At 30.6% G+C, this 20,821-nt stretch overlaps 1 protein-coding gene across 2 annotated transcripts in view; it reads left to right on the forward strand.

The window, feature by feature from the left end:
• nau (myogenic-determination protein nautilus) overlaps positions 1 to 20,821 on the forward strand; it is a 162,793-nt gene that overhangs the window by 22,031 nt on the left and 119,941 nt on the right. Inside the window, exons 2-4 of one of the 2 annotated variants that reach the window (XM_076399100.1) lie at positions 4,336 to 4,430; positions 4,497 to 4,618; positions 14,281 to 14,469. In XM_076399100.1, the coding sequence (XP_076255215.1) occupies positions 4,336 to 4,430; positions 4,497 to 4,618; positions 14,281 to 14,469 (406 nt within the window). The remainder of the gene's footprint in view (positions 1 to 4,335; positions 4,431 to 4,496; positions 4,619 to 14,280; positions 14,470 to 20,821) is intronic. The other variant, XM_076399101.1, reaches the window with a different exon arrangement.

The following is a 20,821-nucleotide window of genomic DNA, read 5'->3' on the forward strand; positions in this document are numbered from 1 at the left end:
ATACAATATTTTATTTTTTGCCGGGGAGGAAAAAATATATGCCAAGTTATTTTATTGGGTGTGGTCTAAGAATTTTATGAGATTTAACACAATAGTATAAGCAAATAATAAAAGTAATACTATTCCTACACAACATATATTGGATCGTTGAATAAGTTTTCACAAAATAATCGGAATCGGATGGGAACTATTCACCAATACTAACTAATACTAGTTTACTACTACTTCCTTATTTACTTACTAATTAATAAAATAACTAATTATGTTTATAACTTAATTACGTATATATAGTCTATTCAAAATAGCAATGAACTCGAATCATCTCAATTTATATATTACATTCTAACATTCCAATGCAAATAATATAATGATATAAAAATGTTATTAAAAAGTATAATTTATTTTAACATTACAGTTCAATGCTCACTGCTATTTTGAATAGACTATACGTGTTTTGTCTAATCTAATTACATACTTACTTTTTTAAACATATTTTGATGAGTTAGTGAAAATATACAGCTGGAAGTTTAAGAATGTTCTAATGAAAATTTATACTCAAGAGCAGATTGATAGAGCCAAGAAGTTGAATGAAGAAAGAAAATCGAAACGAACAGCAGAAAAAATTCTTGGTACCTGGTAGATCTTTAATCAATACCAAGCGAGTTTGATTTTTGACAGTACCTTTAAAATAGTTGCTAATATATGTAAAGCAGCTTCAGAATTTAGGGTCACTGGAATATATTTCTTCGATAACAACCTGTCTACAGAAGCAAACATAGCACCATCTTCCGTTACGGATATGTTTTGTAAGGTTGTTGATCATACTACCTTTAAAAATTCAGCTTCAAATTCTCTTGATTTTGATTAAGATATACTAGACTGTTTGTGAATTTGTCAAGCTGTATCGGTCGCACAAATATTTATTGCGACTGCGTCTGCGTCGGCCTATTTAGAGGAAACACAATTTGAGATTCCTAGTATTTCGAATGTTTCATAAGTGTATCACCTACCTAGAATTTCTCCAATATGTAGAGAGCAGACGCATCGAATCCGATATAAACAAAGCCTATATATTATCACACATGCTTTCTGACGATAAAATAGAAAAAAATTATTCACACGTTCTCTCGTAACATTTTGAATACTCAGAAGTCTCATATTTCTTTCAAATTCAAGCCAAAGTAAAAATTTATTAAGAAAGATAATAAAACTACAAACCAAAACAAAGATAAACGTTTACAGCAAGAATACTGTTATCAATTACTTCGAGAAAAGTACGGATTTACGGCTGAAGTATGAATTTTGAGTATAGAATAGTATAGTATAGTATAGTAATTTTGAAAATTGAGTATAGAATTTTCAAGTCTTGGTGGCACCATCTGCACCTGCTACCCGGCATTGTTTTTTGCGCCTGAAATGATCACTTGGAAGCAAAATATTTGAAAGAAATGAGAAACTAGAATAGTATGTGTACAATTAGCTGACAACTGGCTCTATAATTTTTATGAAAAAGGAATATTAAAGCTTCCAAATCGGTGGCAAATGTGTGTAGAGCATGGAGTTGACTACATTGTTAGATATTAAATGTTTAGTTTTTTTCCGACTTTGACGTCGTTGCCTACGCTTTTCCATGGGGTAAGTTGTAAGTGCGTGTAGTTTCAATAAAATTATTTCAATTAAATTAATATAATAAAAATTGCACACAGGTCCACCACGAATTGAACGCGCGAGAAAGGCCAGAAATAAAAAGGAGCTAAACCTGGCGAATAAAATGGATATTGAAAATAATACATTAATTTATCTTCTATAGCAATATTTAGTTATGTTTTTACCAGATTGTAGCTAATCTACCTCACTCCTTTTTCAATAATTTCCAGACACTATATATTATCTGTAGTGCAGACGAAAAAAAAATTAAATCATATTTAATTAGGGAATGTCGTACCCCATGTGTGTACTGTGGCTCGTTAAATTATTACAGCTTCAATCAAATAACTCTTAGTTGATCGATGATCTCCCAGGAACCTATGTTTTAGTTTTACAACGATTTTCGTTCAGATATATTTTTAAAAGTTTGTTACGTCAATCTTCGGGAGCTGCATAACCACTTTTCAACGAACCAATCACTATTGTGTTTGAGGGTACAAATTCATTTAACATATTTACAATTTCATTATGAACGTCTATAGCGTTTGAAAGTTTACAAAGAAGCCATTATACGAGATAAATTGATCTAATTCAGGAATACCAATACATTATAGCAAAACTACTTTAAATTTTTTAGAAATTTCTCAATCCTCAGAATTATATAGAATAAGAATTTGACAAAACAATTCCATTAGTTCAGCTGGAAAATCTGGTTAATTCGAATTCCCAAAAAATTTAAATACCACCCATAGAGCTAGATTTTTAAATGAGTGGTAATGATAATAGCTTTCGAGAATATTTTATTTTTGTTAATATCCCAAAAATATAAAAAATTAGTAATTGTTGTGTTTGGCAGTATTAATAAAAGAATGTTTGTAAATATTTTTTTTTAATTTAATATTCTAAATACGCTAAATACGCTAAGCAAATTTTATCGCGCTTTTTTTTTTCAGAATAAAAACAATAAAGATGAGATTTTTCTTTCAAAAAAGAGTAAATTTCTGATGCCCCAAGAGCTCAAAATTGTAAATTGGATATTTAATTTGCTGCTACTAATATGCAAATTTCAAATGGATTTTTATTATATTATATGGGTATTGTTTGTAAGTCTACTTGTAAACATCCTGTAAAGACTCTATTCTGTATAAATACTGTAAGACTGTATAAATCGAAAACAAACAAAAATCCTTAAATGGCGTTGAATTTTTAGTTCAAATGTTGATAAATAGTTGACTATATACTAATTTATTGAACATTATAATATGTCAAATCCATTATTTTCGCAGTATGTTTAAACCTAAGGTAAAAATTACTACTTTTATAAGATAATATAACAATTTTAAAGTAATAACTATAGTAGTAGTAAATATTAAACGCTAAATTATAAATATTATATTAAAAATTAATAATAAATATTTTATTTGGAACTAGTTAAGCCCAACAGTTATTATATATTTGTTTTTCACATAAAAATGGCAATCATTGTGAAGATTTGGTACAATATACATTGACAAAGTAATTTATATAATTTTCTACAACTTTTTCCCACCTTTCTAACAATGTGGCGATATTATGTGGGAAAAACGCTGTTGGTTTGGCAACGATCCAATTGTCAACTCATTCTCACACTTCTTCGGCATTTCGAAACCATATGTGATATCAGAGCATGTGGTAAAAGGTCTATATCTATTAAGTACGATAGGTACAGCAAAATTCTTGAATGAATCAATGATATATCCTTTATAGCTCGTGTCGTGCAAGAGGATGAGTTTGCGTCTGTTACTATCTAATGTTGATCTTTTTTGCAACAATACGTTCGACTAACGTCGGTAGACATCCGTAGTAACAATTTCATTCGGGTTTAGTAGTTTGTCATGCAATACACCTTATTGATTCCATCATATACACAGCAAGACGGCTTATTACGCTTCGGTATCATATGAATAGGTCTGATCGACTAGCCCATAATTTCTACACTTAGGATTGTATCCACTATATCAACTTTTTATCGGAAATTGCAACCAACAACAGAAAATCATTCTTTTTCGTCTGACAAGCAATGAAACCATGATATTGAAATAATACAAGACTATATTTTCAGTCAATTCATGTAGTAGCCCTTTTCTCTCCTTTTAGACCTTTCTCATCGTATATAAATGCCCGGAATGCTGATTAATCAACTGTTAGACCATCAATGTATTGAGAGTTTGGTCTTGGTTTTTATGCAATAAATCTCACAATTGTCAATCGTTTCGATTTTTTTGGTCCACCTAATATATCTTGGATAAATGGGCTATGATGGAGTAGCATCACCACATTTATAGAGGTCCTTGATGAGCTTCGACTGCAGATTTTTTAAATGGGACATGAAAATTAATAAATGTTGAAAATGTAATTTTGTTAATTTCATGATTAGCGTTTGTGTACATTGATTAAATCAACAATACTGAACAAAAAACAGTTATTTAATGTTATTTTAATGATATATGTCAAAATCATCGAACTAAATAGCTATGTTAGGCTATTCAACAGTTTCATCTCTGATTAAAATACGTTCAAATACCTAATATACTACCTAGAAATATTTAATTATAAATGTTAAGAGTTATTTATATTTATATTAATTGTTTTTTCGTGAAATATCTGGAACCAATCGGAATTCTAATAGGATATACGTTTTTATTCCAGATTGATTGGCGATACTGGATACGTCAGCGCTGAAAGCTCAATCGACAGTGACGACGAGAAAGAATTGAATCATATATTAGAACCGCAAAATTCAGGCAAGTAAAAAGCCGAGAAAAAGATGACCTGAATATCTGTATATATTTTAACTTTTTTTTATTTAGGCTGCTCATTAAATGGCCCAAGAAAATGTCTCGCCTGGGCTTGTAAGGCGTGCAAAAAGAAAACGGTCGCTATTGATCGACGAAAAGCGGCCACGCTAAGGGAAAGGAGACGACTGAGAAAAGTAAGAGCAAGGGCTTCATTATTTTATATATATATATATATATATATATATATATATATATATATATGTATGTATATATATATAAATATATATGTATATATATATAAAACGAGTCCGAATTCTACAAACGTGCTATTTAATTGAATACAGTAAAGCGACTTTTATTATATTAATTAATTTGTAATACCAATTATATAAGGATTAGGAAGGTAACGTTTTAAAACGGTCTTAATGACTTTTTTTAATGGATTAATTGAAATTTTAAAGTATAATTCTCAAAATATTTAAAATATATTCCTTCATTAATAAAATTAGTATGGTCTATCTTTTTTAACGTTTTGGCTCGTATAAATGTTTCATAGTGATAGTTGATTCTAACTGAAACAGATCTAGACTAGATTTATCATCAATATTAAATGACTTAACTTACATGGGCCATTCCAAGTTAAGAGGTACACGTTTAACAGCGACAGAACATATTTTTTTTTTTGAAAAAACTCTCTTTACCTTGTTTTATATGAAATAAGGGGAAGACACTAGATGTACAGTGTAGGATACTTTATAAACAGGGGAGGGATTTTAACGTTGATCTTGACGGAAATGTATTATTTTTATGAATTTACTTTATTTATTCAGTATATAGTTATTAATTACCAGACTTTTAATTTTCAAACAGCCTTTAGTAACACAACAATAATACTGTTAAGCTTTGAATCTTTGAATAATCCAAACACCCAATTTAAAATTTATAAAGTTTGCAGAACCTTCAAACATAGCTCAAACTTCCCTTTACTTGACGAACCTTTAGTGTGCCTGAAAATATTTTTATATTTTCTGCTGATCCGAGTTTTGCTTCTTTGTTCGAGATGTCCGCAACATCATTGGTCAAAACTATGAACCAGACACCTCTTCTGAAGTATCTGGGTCTTCCAACAACGAAATGGTGCCGCTTGCAACTAGTCTATGGCTTTGTAACTTTGTTACTAATATTTTAAACATAACCTTATTATGGTATTGAGTAACACGGCATTCGCTTAAGAAATATAAATTAATATTATTATTAATGGCAAACCGTCAAGTATTGGCTGAAAATGGGGCAAATCGTTGGAGGTGAATGTTATATACTATCGATTAAGGGGTAGAAACATGGGGTTTACCTCTTTTAAAAAATTTTTGGTGATGGTTATAACTGTGTTCATACTTAATTTTTGGTTCAAGACTCTGAAATGAAACATAGCATATTTTTGATAATTTTCGCTAAAATTAATGTACGTAATTGTACCGTTATCAGTAAGGATTTCTTTTTTTGTTTTCAAAGCCCTATATTGGTGTATCATATTGAATCATATCTCAATAATTTTTCAAGATTGCCTTTCAAGTCTTAAATCAAATCCCCTGGATACATCCTCAGTGCGCCTTTAATACACTTTTTTATTGTCCGTAGGTTTTTATTTTTGGGTTGACAATATCTTAGTGTATAAATTGCTTTCGATCTATTAGCTAAACGACGTCTTCTATTCTTCGGTTTTTCTCACACTAATTTTCTAGCTTTACACTATTCTCGGTAGGTAATTTAGTTCACAGAGTTAACAATTCTTGGGGATTCATTTCTGTGCTGAGTTTTTCGCTGTTATATTCCGTAAAAAACAAATTATACTATAATTAATGTCTGAGATAAGTAAAAAAAGTTAAATTGTGTATTGACTGAACTATGCAGCAATTTTCACGTGTTAACCATAAAAATACTTTGATCTAACGTTTTTACATCTTCCATGGACATACAGTCTTCCCTCCAACATCTTACGAGACAGGAGAGATATGAAAGCGAAATTTTTTTACTAGAAAACGAAAATAATCGTTGCGGTATTTACAGTACGTAATTAACAAAGAAATATCCAAGCCTATGCATAGATGATAATAATTATGCAAATAAATCATAACAGTATTTACAATATCTAAGATGCACTTGATGCTAATTTAAAGCCAATGAATTTTGTTCAAGATCACGATTTCCCGCGACAACGTAATGAATTACAGACATTTTCTTATGAAAACGATTTATGTATTATGTAATTTTATGTGTTAGATTATAGTGAGTTGTTCATTTTTGTTTTTAATGGTTAACCTTTTACTGTTTCACCTTTTATTAGATATTACTTTTTTATATTTGTACTTGGAAAACAATTCACAAACATGACGGAGACATCAGCGTGTACCTCCCAAAATAAACCCAAATTATACTAACTTAGGCTACAGTTCATAGTTACACTCATACACTATACAAACGGGTGTGGTTTTATTCACTTCAATTTTCTGGTATATTTTAGAAATAAGGATTTTTATAGTTTGATAAAGAGCGCGCCGACGAAATGAAAAGTCTCCAACCGAATCCATCATGGCAGATTTTTATCGATCGATGCATTTGAGCTGAGTATAGAAACAAAATGGTCTTTCTCCAATTAGAAGTTGAAGGGCTATAAAGCGGCTTTGTTCTAGTTGGTTATATGTTAAAAAAATCATTAAAATTTTAATGAAAATGCTTATAGAGGAAAAATTTCTATCAATATGTAGCGACCTTGAGGCATGTCGAATTTTACATAGTGGAATACCGGTCTACAAAATACCCAGAAATATAATCCCAGATGTGGAGCACGGGCGGGGTGCCAGCAGCGCCAACTTAGAACCAGATTAAGAATAGCTGGCAACCCCGAGACGTTTATCCGGGATGTTATTGAAAGGTATTTCCAGTCATTCAGTACCCGACCATCGTTTGGTTTAGACGTGCCACCATCGACTGCCCAAGCCTAGTCATCAGGTAACACCATTGCCATCCATTTTATCTATTTTGTATTTTCCACATTTTTATATTACTTCAATAAATAACGGTCACATGTAAACACCACTGTTTCATTTTGTTTTACCTCCATTCACAGAACAATATCTATTTACCCTAATAATATATTTTTTTATCAATGGAGCAATTGACCAATTTACATAAGACTGAACACTAAAAGAAATTACGAGTGAAAAATCTAATGGACTGAATATTTGAATTAAATTAATAATCAAATGAAAACAAAATCGAACCTCTTTTGAAACGAACTACGTACAAAAATAATGTGCGAAAAACATCGTGGTGGAACATTATCCGAGGGATGCTTCACAGGAAGTTGCAAGACCCACATTAATACCAAAGAAGGTGATGCTAAGGGTTGTGGTAAGGTGGTATTAGAAAGAAATTGTTCATGAGACTTAGCCAAACCGTTAACGTAACATCGATATTTCAAAAAAATGTAATTATAGTTTTACAAGATTAATAGCAAAAGAACACCAACTAAACCGGCACGTATAGTGTTTTAAATTTATGTCATTAAATTTGCTTTAGAAAAAATGCTCTTTTTACTGATATATTAAAACTAACAAGAAAAAAATAGATAATAACGCTAAACTAGTTCGTTCAAAGTACTATATTGAAACCCAATTGTAATGCAATTTTAACCAATTTAATGACACGAACATGTACGCTCATAGGCATAAATTTAATATCTAAAAAAGACATATCTTGGGAATTTCGAAATCAATTATAGAAATAAAAACAAAAAAATTTAAATAAAAAAAATTGTTTCGAAAATACTACCAGAATCATAGAGAAAAATATTTTCTAGGAATACAATAAAAAAGGAAGGGAATCTAATAAAATAAAATTATTTTTATATAAAATAAACTTTCTCTAACCTATCTGAACTTAAAAACAACAGACATCATTAATATTAAGTCTCAAACCATTTAATTTGGCGAACGTGATTCGTTCGACGATTAATACAGAAATCGTTTTCGAAAAGCCTGTTGGGCCTTTGCCAAAACGTCTGCGCTCACAGGAATGATAAGATAATATGGATAACTGGACTTCCTATCTACCAGGATTAATTTAATAATGACTCTTAGTTACTGCAGTAAATTCGTTATTGAATATATTTTAATCTTACTGGTATTAATTGTTAATACAATTTAAGATTATTTTTCAATTTCAAATTTTTTTAAAAATTCGGATCAAATGGTTTGATTCTTTTGAGTCTGTGTCCTGTTCTAGTGGTATCCAATAGTTGTAATATTTCAATACTCGTGTGAGAATGGAGTCTTCCCTCATGCCCCCTTGCAATTCTCTTGATTTCTTGACTGACTGTGGGTATCTGAAGGTCTCGATGTAGATAATCAGTCCTATATTATTTGGGTGCACCCACAATACCCCTCTGGACTTTGTTCTGAAAAATTTGTATTTTATTTATGTTACTCTTTGCAGAACATGCCCATAATTGAACTCCGTATGTCCATATAGGTTTCAATATTCGCTTATTTAATAGCAATTTATTATGTACTGATAATTGTGATTTTTTTCCAATTAGTCAGTACATTTTCCTATATTTCAATTCCAGTTCTTTTCTTTTCTTCTTTATATGTTTCTTCCAGCGAAGTCGAAGTTTGCATCGAGATTCATTCTGAGATATTTAGCGTTGTTGCTATATGGAATGATTATTTCATGTTATGGGTGCTTGTACGGTCTGTTTATAGGTGAAGTGCACATGTATAGATTTACTTTCATTAATTCTTATTTTCCAAGCTTGTGTCCAATTATTTATATTGTCACTTGCCTGTTGTAATTTTCGTGAGGCTTCTTCACTATTGCCTCCGACAGCTATAATCGCAGTATCATCAGCAAATGTAGCCATCGTAATATTTTTCGTTTGTGGTATATCACAAGTGTAGAGTAGATAAAGCATTGGTCCCAGTACACATCCTTGTGGTACACCTGCTTTAGATTCTTTTATTGTAGAGTAAGCTTCTTCTTGTTTGACTCTAAACATTCTGGATGTAATGTATAATTTTAATGGTTCAGTGTGTTGTTTTGGTAGCATTTTCTGTAATTTATGAACAAGGCCTTCATGCCAAACCTTATCGAAAGCTTGTGCTACATCTAAAAATATAGCTGAGTATACTATTTTACTTTCGTAGGCTTCTTCAATAACATCTGTTATTCTGTGGACCTGGTCAATTGTTGAGTGTTTGTTAATAAACCCAAACTGGTGTATTGGTATTAGGTTTTTTCTCTCTATGATCGGTTTTATTCTTTTCAACAGAAGTTTTTCAAAAACCTTAGATATTACTGGTAGCAGTGATATAAGTCTATAGGTTTTTATTTCATTTGCTGACTTCCCAGATTTTGGGATCATTATAATTTCCGCCATCTTCCAAATGTCTGGGACATGTTTTCATCTAAATACTGTATTGATTAAGTTGGTGTAGTTTTTGCAGTTATTCTCCTGTTATTAAATCGTAGCCTGGTGATTTCTTGGGGTTAATGTCAGTTTTAATAACTTTGGTTAACTCTTTCGGCATAACTAATTTAATCATCGAATTTTCAGCTTCAATGTCCGGCAAATTATGTTCAATATTAGTTTGGTTTGGTTTGAAAGTTTTTTCTAGATATTGAGCAAATGCTTCTGCTTTTTGGTGATTGTCACGTGCCCAATTCCACCATAAGCCTCTTATAGATGAACTGTGTAGACATGAGCGCTTTAAATATTTTGTGGCTTTACAGAGTGAGTAATCAGTTTCTTTATCATCTGTTAAATTTCTCAGATAGTCATTTATAGTTTTGTTTTTAATTTCCAGTATTTCTCTTTTCAGTCTTTGGGTTATATTGTTTAAACTATTTTTTTAATTTATTTATTTATTAATTTATTTTTTTTATTTTCAGGTGTTCTTTTTACCATTTTTTTCGTAATCTACGTTTTTCAGCTACCATTTCCTTCACTTCTTTTGGATAATTAATTCATCTAGTTGTAAAAAAGTTTGTTTTTGCTGCTTCAAAATTTAATTGTTCAGTATCTTGAGGGGTACATTTAGTTGAATTCGTTTGTTCAATTCTTCGTCAAATTCTTCCCGGTCTGTTCGCTTGTTTGTTAACGTTGGGTTTCCTTCTTTTCTTATTATATTTTCGCTCAACGTCAGAATCACTGGCGTATGATCTGAACTTAGCTCAAAATTTTCTTCGATTTTTATATAGTTGGATGTTATGCTTCTTACTATGAAGAAAGCTAACAGATCCTGAGTTTTCTCTTGATCAGTCGGCCAATAAGTTGGTTTTCCAGTTGACATGTAACTACATCTTAGTTCAGCAGCTACTTTATGCAGTTCATTGCCTTTAGTTATTGTCATTCTGGATCCCCATCTTGCATTTTTTACATTAAAATCACCACCAATTATAAATTTTTCTCCCAGGTTGCTTAAAACATTCAAATAATTTTTCTTTTTTTAATTGTATCTTAGAGGACAATAAATTGCGGCTATAGTAACCTTGTATCTGCTTGATTTAATAGTTGCTGTTACCTGATTTTCTGCTGTACTGAGCCCGGGTTCTTGACGATGGGAAATGTTCTTTTTTATTATTATTGCACCTCCTCCTCTTGCGGTGTTAGCTGGATGTATGGTATGATAAAATATATATCCTCTAAATTTTATAAAGGATTCTTTTGTTAAATAGGTTTCTGATATTAGGGTAGCGTGATGTTGCTGGATTCCATTAGCATTCCAAATTGCTATTCGGATATCTTTATTTGCCATTTCGGGATTTTGAGGCCACAGGCCTAATGTGTGTTTTCATTTCTAGTTTTTCAATCCTTTCGGAAAAATATTCGATCATTTTTTCTTGTCTGTCCAGCTTTCCAATTAGTTTAAGTAGCAATTCGTTGATGGTTGCTTCATCTTCCTTGGTGTCTCCTTGGTTATTTTGATTGATACCTAGGGCATAAGTCATTTCACCATTAACGTTTTTATATTTTTTTCGGTTGCTTATTTTCACTCATTGTTTCTTGATGTTTAACTTGAGTTACTTTATTTCTCCTCTCTTGTAGTGTTTTAGCAACTAATCATCCTTTATAACTTTCCGGGTGCGCTTCATTGCAGTTTACACATTTTGGGCTTAGCTTCATTGGGTTGTCTACACTCTGTGGTGATATGTTTACCTGAAAATTTTAACATCTAGGTCCTCTTCGGCAGAATTTCTTTGTGTGTCCATGCAATTTGCATCTTTTGCATTGCGGTATTAAGTTTTTTTAGAGCTTCGATTTTTATTTCGACCCCTAAAATTATTTTAATATCAAAAATAGCTTTTGTGTCCGTAGCATGTTCAAAGGCTAACATAAATAGATGTAATGGCTTCTTGTGGACTAAAATTTCTCCTTTATTATTTTTGGTCTTTTCTTTTTTTTTAATATTTGTCGCACTTAAGCCCATTTTCGTTTAGTTCTGCGATATTTTTTTCACTTTAACTGTTGATGGAAGCCCTCTTGCCATAACTTTGATGTCTCTGGTTCTAAAACAATCTATTAGGCTGCAGATGGTGAGTTTTTGGCCCCTAACGTTTTATGGCATTTTGCATCTATTTTCTACTGTACTGACCTTTTTTTCCGATCGCACTTTCACTTTTTCACCAGTCTTTTAAATATTATTGTTAGACTTTTTTTTAACGCCGCGTTTGTGACACAGATGTTACATTTCTGTTTCGTTTCCGAACCGTCTCTCCAAACATGTCTTCACTCTGTCAAAAGTCAAACGGCGACTGTAATTTAAAACAGAAATTACACAAACATAGGAAATTGTGTCTACTTATATTCTTTATGTTATTTATTTGGTTTAATTTATTATGTTTTGGAAATAATGTATAGACTTGTTATTAAAAATGCTTTATTATAAATATCATAAATATATTGTTCATCTAATTGTGCCACCTTACAACAAGAAACAAATCCTGCATTGGAATTTTTTAAATTTAATTTTGTATTTGAACTCCCGAATCATCCATTAATTTATTCCTAACACATATCACACAATATAGTTTATCCGGATTTGGTCCAACCTGCGGATGATATTCGAACATTGTTCGAGTAGATTCAGAACTTCTCGGTATGGCTTCGTGTTTCTTTGTTAACCTTTTGAGTATTTCTTTAACCTACGCGATCTCAGGTTCATCCGCTTCGTCATGTAACCCCTATTTTGAGCTATTTAAATATTTCTTATATTGCTGCTTTGGGTGCAATATTTGGTTCTTGAGATTGACTGTAAATCATGATATTATCATGCATTAATATTTTGAAGTTATATGTACTAAGTTTTTTTTAACGTTAATGTTGACATCAAATGTTATACTAAAATATTTGGCTCTATTTTCATTTAGTATGGTAGTATCATTTAAGTTCAAGACTGCTTAGCTTTTTAATAATATATTTCCTTCCTGAAGATCTTTTATAAATGCTTCTTTTTTTATCTACTGCTGATAGTACTATAATACCCGCGAATGTAGCTATTACAATTCCCACCATATGTTCCCCATATTTCCAGAACGCTACACTAGGACAGTGCTTCAATACAGAATATTCAGTCCCTTGTTTAATTATAAAGAGTTTATTACAAATGTTAAATACAATTTGAATTTTAGAATTTTACTTAATCTATATATCAAGCCTGCTTAGTTGAAAGCTTGTTATATGTCTTGAAAAACACACACTTGCACAGCATATTTGTTTTTCTTCGAAAGACTAAACACAAAGTGATAATTCAAGATTAGATTATTTTCTTTTATTATTGACCTCATTTTCGTAAGTAGCAATTCCTCAAAAAGTGAAAAATATGTTAAATATATTATAAGTACATACAGTATTACTGATACTGATGGTAGTGCAAAATTATCCTATGAGAAATTGTCTTTCTTTTTGCCCTTGAATTAGCAAATTACTATAATATAATTTCTCCAAATATACCTCAGGATTTCATGAATCAGTGACTTTCTTTAAAATATTATACAATAATTTCCCATAGCACTGTTTTCTCAATTTATCAAGTGCATTTTAGTCATTTATTTAACTATAATAAAGCATTTGTTTAGAAAATTTGGTGATATATATTAATCAAAATATTTTCCATTTCTTTTTACAAAAGCGGTCCCGTCTTCTTGATGAAACGAAAGTGGTTAGTTTGGACTTGCTTTGTTTATAGGTTTTTATTGCCAATCATAATACACCAAAGAAAGCACTTTTTTGCCCAGCAAGCAAGGAAACCGCAATATTGAAATGGTTGGAAATCATATTTTTAGTTAAGTCGTGTGGTAGCCATTTTTCCTCTTCTTAAATATGCTCAACCACATTTTAACGTATGGTACGGCTCTACGAAAATATTTTGAAAGTCACAGCTAGGCCTTTATCCAATAAGTCTTACGCAAGTAACAGAAGTAACAGAATTATACATTTCTAAACTATATGATGAGCTTTCGTAGTCTATTTTTTCAGATCAAACAAGTGTAATGAGTGAACGACGAATGTCTGTTATACAAATTAGCTCTTGTATACACCCAATAATTCAACACTACTAAGTGGGTCATTTTATGGAGAAAGATACCTATTTAACAGTTGCTTAGATCACTTCATATTTTCAGCAATAAATATCTCTGATGAAAATACATGCTCTTAATATTATTGTTTAATGTTAACAAATTATTGTTGATAAATAATATTAGCTAGAAGATTAGCAATAAGGAACTCTATGGAGAATAACACAACTCTCTAATTATTATTAATTCAAACCAAAATTTTTACATCTTTATTTTTAAGGTGAACGAAGCCTTTGAATTATTGAAACGCAGAACGTGCAATAATCCTGGTCAAAGACTGCCCAAAGTAGAAATTCTTCGAAGTGCCATAGAATATATAGAATATCTAGAAGATATTCTTCAAGGCTCAAAGAATTCAGAAGAAAGTGTAAATAGCAGAACATGTGCAACTAGAAGTAATGAATATGTGGTAAGTGTATATTTTGATTCAATTTATTTATACCTTTTTAACGTGTTTCTATACTTATTACACTCTATAAATTTATAGAGGTTTTATTTCATATTTTACAGTTTTCAGGATTAATATTTCTTTCACAAATATCTACTTGTGCTTGTGCTTGGAAGCATTACAAATAAGCGCATAAAAAATATGATATGAAAAAGTAAAATATGAATCACAAATGGAATAATTTTAAGACATCGCTAGATAAAGAAAGATAAAGAACGCCATTAATCGAGAGCAACCCAAGGTCGCAAAAAATGTCTAAAAAGATCTTGATGGTTATCGCTTTGTCATGATTTTCTAAATTTTAAAGATATAAATTTAACTCTCAATCAGTTTTGACTCTATCCGGAGCTAAATCTTATCGATTGTCAAATTTCGTAAGACAAAATTATTTATACGCCGATGAAAACCCGAAACATTAATCTTTATTACGGTTGTATATTTGTAGGCCTCTAATATTTCAGTTAGAAATTAATTTAAGATGCTTCAAGATTGACGTTGTTCAACGAATAGCCATCAATATCATTCAAAATAGTCAGCATCATTTTTCTTTCAACCGGAAGAAAATAAGTATCAAAAGTTATACTCTACAGATTATCAACGCACGATGAAAATTTTTAAAAGACAATTGATTATTATTTGAGTATTGAGGATTATTTTGAGTAATAACTATATAAATATATACAAATTAGGAAAATTATACTAATATCTTCCAAATAAGCTACGGGTATTAGCATTAATATGATATAAAAATATATCGAATTGTCACGTGATCCAACATATTCATATTGCCTTTAATATTAGTCAAGATTGACTAAGACTTTCAATATTTAAAATCTCGAACTTCTTAAACTAGTCAAACTCTAAGGAAATCCCTGCAGTTATCACGCCTTTTAAGTAAATTGAAGAGTAAAACAATTAGCTTTCCGGCTTGGTTAGTCACTCGGTAATGATCAAAGCCATAGGACGGTCCTCATACTGTTGCGATAATCGTAGATTCGAATCTCGCCGGGAGATGATTCTACATTTATGTTTATAATTTTTTATAATTGATATTATCCAAGAGCCAAAAGCGCAAAATCCATCAAGCAAACTCATACCCAGTCACGCCAGTAAATAGGCTGAGTAAGACGGGATGTCTTCTAGGATGATCTCCAAGTCCAGTCCAGATAAATCCTCCTTGGTAAAAAGGATACTCTAAAGTAAAACCAAAAAAAGAATTGCACTGAAAATATATAATTTATAATTATATAAATAGCACATAATAATAGCAAAATAATAAGATTGCTTCTCTGGACTGTCTTATATTATTACAAGAAAAACAATATGTTTTATATTTTAATACTAAAATATTAATACAATAGTAATATTATATTTTAATTAAAACATAAAAATTAAAGATGTTGTGCATTCTTACAATACAATTAGTTAGAAATAAAAAAATATTTCTTGATTAAAAATATCCAATTGAATACATCTTCCAACAGGCTAAACATTGTAAATATTTTGAAATCTATTTAATCCTGATATAATTAGAAATTCAAAATAATTCTCAAACAAGCGGAAAGGGACACTCAGCCGGGATAAGTTTTTGCCACCATTAACGTATATATAAATCGAAGTTTCCCGAATTTAATTTGGATTTGGGGTGTGTTCGTTAATTAATTCACTATTGAAATTCAAGTTTGTTAGAAAAACATCGAGAAGGTTGACGTTGAAAAAATCCACGAAATAATTTTCGGAACGATCTAATTATTTCATACAATCGAAATTTCTGATCTGTTCAGCAAGCAAAAGTTTTTTTTTTACTTTTTTTTACCAGAACACACAGATAAACATAGTTTTAAGCAGATAGAAAAGATTATAAAAGCTAATTGTCGAAAAGTACTTGCGAACATGTATACAAATGAGATCTGAAAGAGCTTTTGAAGAAACAAGCAAAGAACAGGCTGGATTAAATTTGAGGGTTATTTTTATGTTTTAAGGTATTATAGTGGAAATTGTGCGATTGATGATTTTATAGATTTTCCTTTTATTTTCGACTGTATACACTGGTAAACACTTTGGGTATCTTTGAAAGTATGTTCCTTTAAAAATTTTTAAATTCCTTCTGGTATATTGCAATGGCTCTATCAGATGTATGAAAAGGAGAAATTACTTAACGAATTAATTTCAGGTGACGTTCTTTCAAAACTTTTCACCATAGTGTTGGATCAATTATACGAAAAGTATAAGAGGATCAGTGAGATAATGTTCTTAACAAATTACTCTGCTTCACAATCTAGCTGATCTACATTTTTTAAATTCTCATTATTTAAGTGATTAAAAAATTATTTGTTGGGCCATATTACTTTTAAGTTATTTGTTAGCTACTAATTTTAAATTATTTTATATATTTGATTTATTAGAATTTAATGGATTTATTAAAATAAATTATGAAATAAACCAAAATACTTTGTATGTCAAATATATTTTTAGATTTTTAGATTTATGCTATTTCTCATTTGTATTAGCAGAAAAACACAACAAAAACGAAATGATAAACAAATAAAAAATAAAACTAAAAGTCAGTAAACTAGTCGTATATGAGATAAGTATACAAATATCGTTTTATCGAGCGTAATATACAGGAAATGACTTCCAGCTATGATGTATCTACAACATCTCCGACTGGTTATAAATTTTTCAGCAATTAATACCAACATAAATACAGCCTCACTGAGTTTAAGTTGGAGGACGCGTTTCGTTCGCCGATTAATCCAGGATTCGCGACCGGGAAGTTTGTTGGCTGGTTGCCAAGATGTCTCCGAGCCGTACCGAGACAATGTGGCTTGCAAACACTCAATGTTCTGGGATTAATTTAAAAATTTCTTATTGTTAGCAGACGTTGTCGGTTATGTTGGTTACCGCTTTGATACAGTTCCGAAACCATTTAATAAATTATATAAAGTTAATGTTAGATTGAAGTAGATGTACTTGCGTAAGGTTAAGGAGAGTTTTCTGAAAAACTTTTTACATTCTTATAATTCCTACATAATTTACATATCACCAATAATAAATTTGGTAACATTAATGTGAAAAGACCTACGAAATTAGGGAAGAAGACTATTTTAAAACATTTTCAATATTTTAGTAAACAATTTTCTAATAGAATGTTTAATTTCATATATTTTTTTTAATTAAGTAGATCTTACATTATATATACTTAGCAGAACCACAATTTATAAATTAATTTAGTATTACTGTCCTGTTGTACTTGCAGGATTACACAAGCAAGACCCGTATGGGATAAATACATCAATATGTATTTCCCAAATTAAAATTGAATTAATTTATTTAAGCTAAAGTTGAGAGTAACTCTTTGCACTATATAAGTATATATAGTCTATTTAAAGTTATTTTGTACATACATCATCAAGATGTTTAATGGTTGCCTGCCGCAATTTGTAAATTCGTTTCAGAATCAGGCAATATTTTCCTTCTCAGGCAATAAAATATTCTAGTTTAAAAGAGACACAATTCTGTCTGATTAGTTCAAACACGTAAACGAATGAGCCTGTCAAAGTCGTCGGGTTTAGAGACCTACGCAAAATTCTAGAAACAATAGTGATAATAGGTTAACCGTATAAACTATTCTGGCTGTATAATTAACTGTAGTTTTAGATGTACTATAATTTTAAAATAAATTATACTTGATAACATTTTTGTTCAATTATTTTATTTAGAATAACATCTAAATTTGTCGTGTGTTAATGCCAAACTGAACTAACAGTATTGATGCGGCAACATTGCGACGTTTTAATGTAACAAATTTAAATGACGTATATATAAAATAACTCTGAACAGACTATATGTGGTTTTGTTCGCTTCAAAGCACTGATTTCCCGATTCTTGTCCAGTACCTATTGATTTCACGTTGCTGTGATTTAGTTACCTTATATCATCAATGAAGGAAATCTAGGATAACTTCTTAAATCAAATTAAATACATTCGATCATCGTGTAGCCCTTCGTTAGGTACGTAGCTATTAAGGATTAGTAAATTGTCATATGGATTTATTTTGGCATTATTGGATTACCATTGTGATGTGTTGGTATAACCTCATGTCTAAATTGACTTTATGGTAGACTGATAAATCAATCTCTTTGATATTAGGTCAAGTTGAGTGTATCTTCCGATTAACCAATACAGCTGCTTAATTTTAATATATTTTAACAGCGGTTTGTCAAATATTTTTGTTATCATAGGTAACAGCGAAATACGTTACTCTCTCTGTTTCTCGCTCTACATCTGTTTCCGCGCTTAATTCACATACATATATTTTCGAAGCAATTCTGTTTATATTCTTTAATCTTCTGATTTTTCTGATTACTAATTCTTTAATTAGACTTTGTTTTGAAAGAAATATTTCAGGTTCTGCGCCATATTGTTTTAGCTTTTCGTCTTTATTTTATCTATTTCCTAATTTCTAGGGGGCAAGATACTTATATCTGTAGATGTTATGTTGTTCTCTTTTGTATTTTTTTCAAGAGAAAGGTTTCCATTAGAAGAAGATATCTCTGTTAATTTTAAATATAAACTATTTTTAAAAATTGTATCAATCATTTTATTCGCAATAATTGTACTAATTTCCACCACAAAAATGAATCATAACTATTGCAAAAGAAGACCTATTATTTCTAAATAATTATCATGAAATATGAGAAGTAAAACACAAATTAACAAAAATGGCCCATACAAAAATGACCCTTTGGCGTTTTTAATTAGCGACGCTGAAAAGGGACGCCTCGAAATGTATCTAATGCTGCTGAAAGTCACCAGCTTTGAAGCAGTAAAATTAAAAATGTAAATTAACGAGAATATAAAAATGTACTGCGGCTGAATAAATGCGCCGGCAAGAAATATTCAGACGGATTTGCCCGCTCTTTATGAATGTACGCAATGCATTTGGAATGTTTTTTTTAATTTTTTGGTTAAGATGAAAATATTTTTCTTTTAGTTTTAATTCACGTGGACAAGATGCAGCTTGTAATAAGGAAGATATGATAAACATAATAATTAAAAATTGACTAATAACAATCATAAAAATTGTACATAAATAAAACTCGAACATTTATAATGAAAACATAAACAGAATGAAAATAGATAATTTAATGATTAGAAGGGTATATTTCAATGCTTCTAAAAGTTTTATAAAATATACAGCCAGTGAATATATTCTCTGAGGTATACCGTATAATAAAGCTTCATATGATCACTATATCTCACTATTTGTAAAAGTTTGATCAATCTAACTAGCAGATGCCACATCCGTTATCTTTCCCGAAAAGTAGATGGCACAGATATTACATAACTTAATTATAGTTTGATGGATGTACTCCAGTTATAAAATGTGAAAGGGTTTAGAAAATAAATATTATCAACTTACTTCCTATACAGTAGAAAACACATTAACCGACTCACATATTCACCATTCAAGTAGTTTTAAAACACATAGCCGGATAGTCACGGCCGTATTACATAACGCTCCTACCCCTGCATCCGACATAAGCTTAGAACACTGTTTAGTTTTCGCTTATGCCTAATTATCCATCTCGTATTCCGTGCTGACCGCTTTTAGTTGTTATACATACTCCAATAGTCTACAGCTAAGAAACTGAGCTACTGCAATCCACCTTTGATGTCCGTTCAACTTGAATTCCAAGCTTCAGTCCAAATTCCAGTGGGCTATATTAAGTCACAACAACTTCAGTCCGCCTTTGGTGACCTTATACTTTGAATTGTGATACATGTGCTGAGAATCTACGGGGTAGGACTATTTTTTAAAGCTTGAATGTTTCTTACTTGGAATATATTGGTTTGGTAGAAAAGTATTTTACTGTGTTCGCAAACGTACTCTAGAACCAATTATCACTGAGAGGTAATTAGTTTACTTCATTAATTGGTTTTATCATTGGAAGATTTACTTGGTTCATAATAATTTCTTTTATGTTATTTGGTTCATAAATTCTGTATATCGTTTTGAGAATCAATATTTATGTGACTCGCTAATTGGATGCCATTTTGAATTTGTAATTGTGAGGATCTAATAATATTTGTCTTTTTGTCAAAATAAACCATTCCGTCCTAAAGAAATTTTATAAAAATGTGTTGCTATTTTGTTTTTTGCAAAACATTTTTGAAAACCCAGAACACAGGCCTTGAACCCTTGAACGGCGCCACATACTGCATCCAATTGTAAACATAAATCGATGGCAATGGTTCGCTTTATTTTACTCTTTTTAATTAACTCTTGTTAAGTTAAACAAGCTAATAA

The sequence above is a fragment of the Rhynchophorus ferrugineus genome, unplaced genomic scaffold (genome assembly GCF_030347505.1).
Source record: "Rhynchophorus ferrugineus isolate W39M unplaced genomic scaffold, kcgeb_rfMv2 rfM3, whole genome shotgun sequence".
Classification (NCBI taxonomy): Eukaryota; Metazoa; Arthropoda; class Insecta; order Coleoptera; family Curculionidae; genus Rhynchophorus; species Rhynchophorus ferrugineus.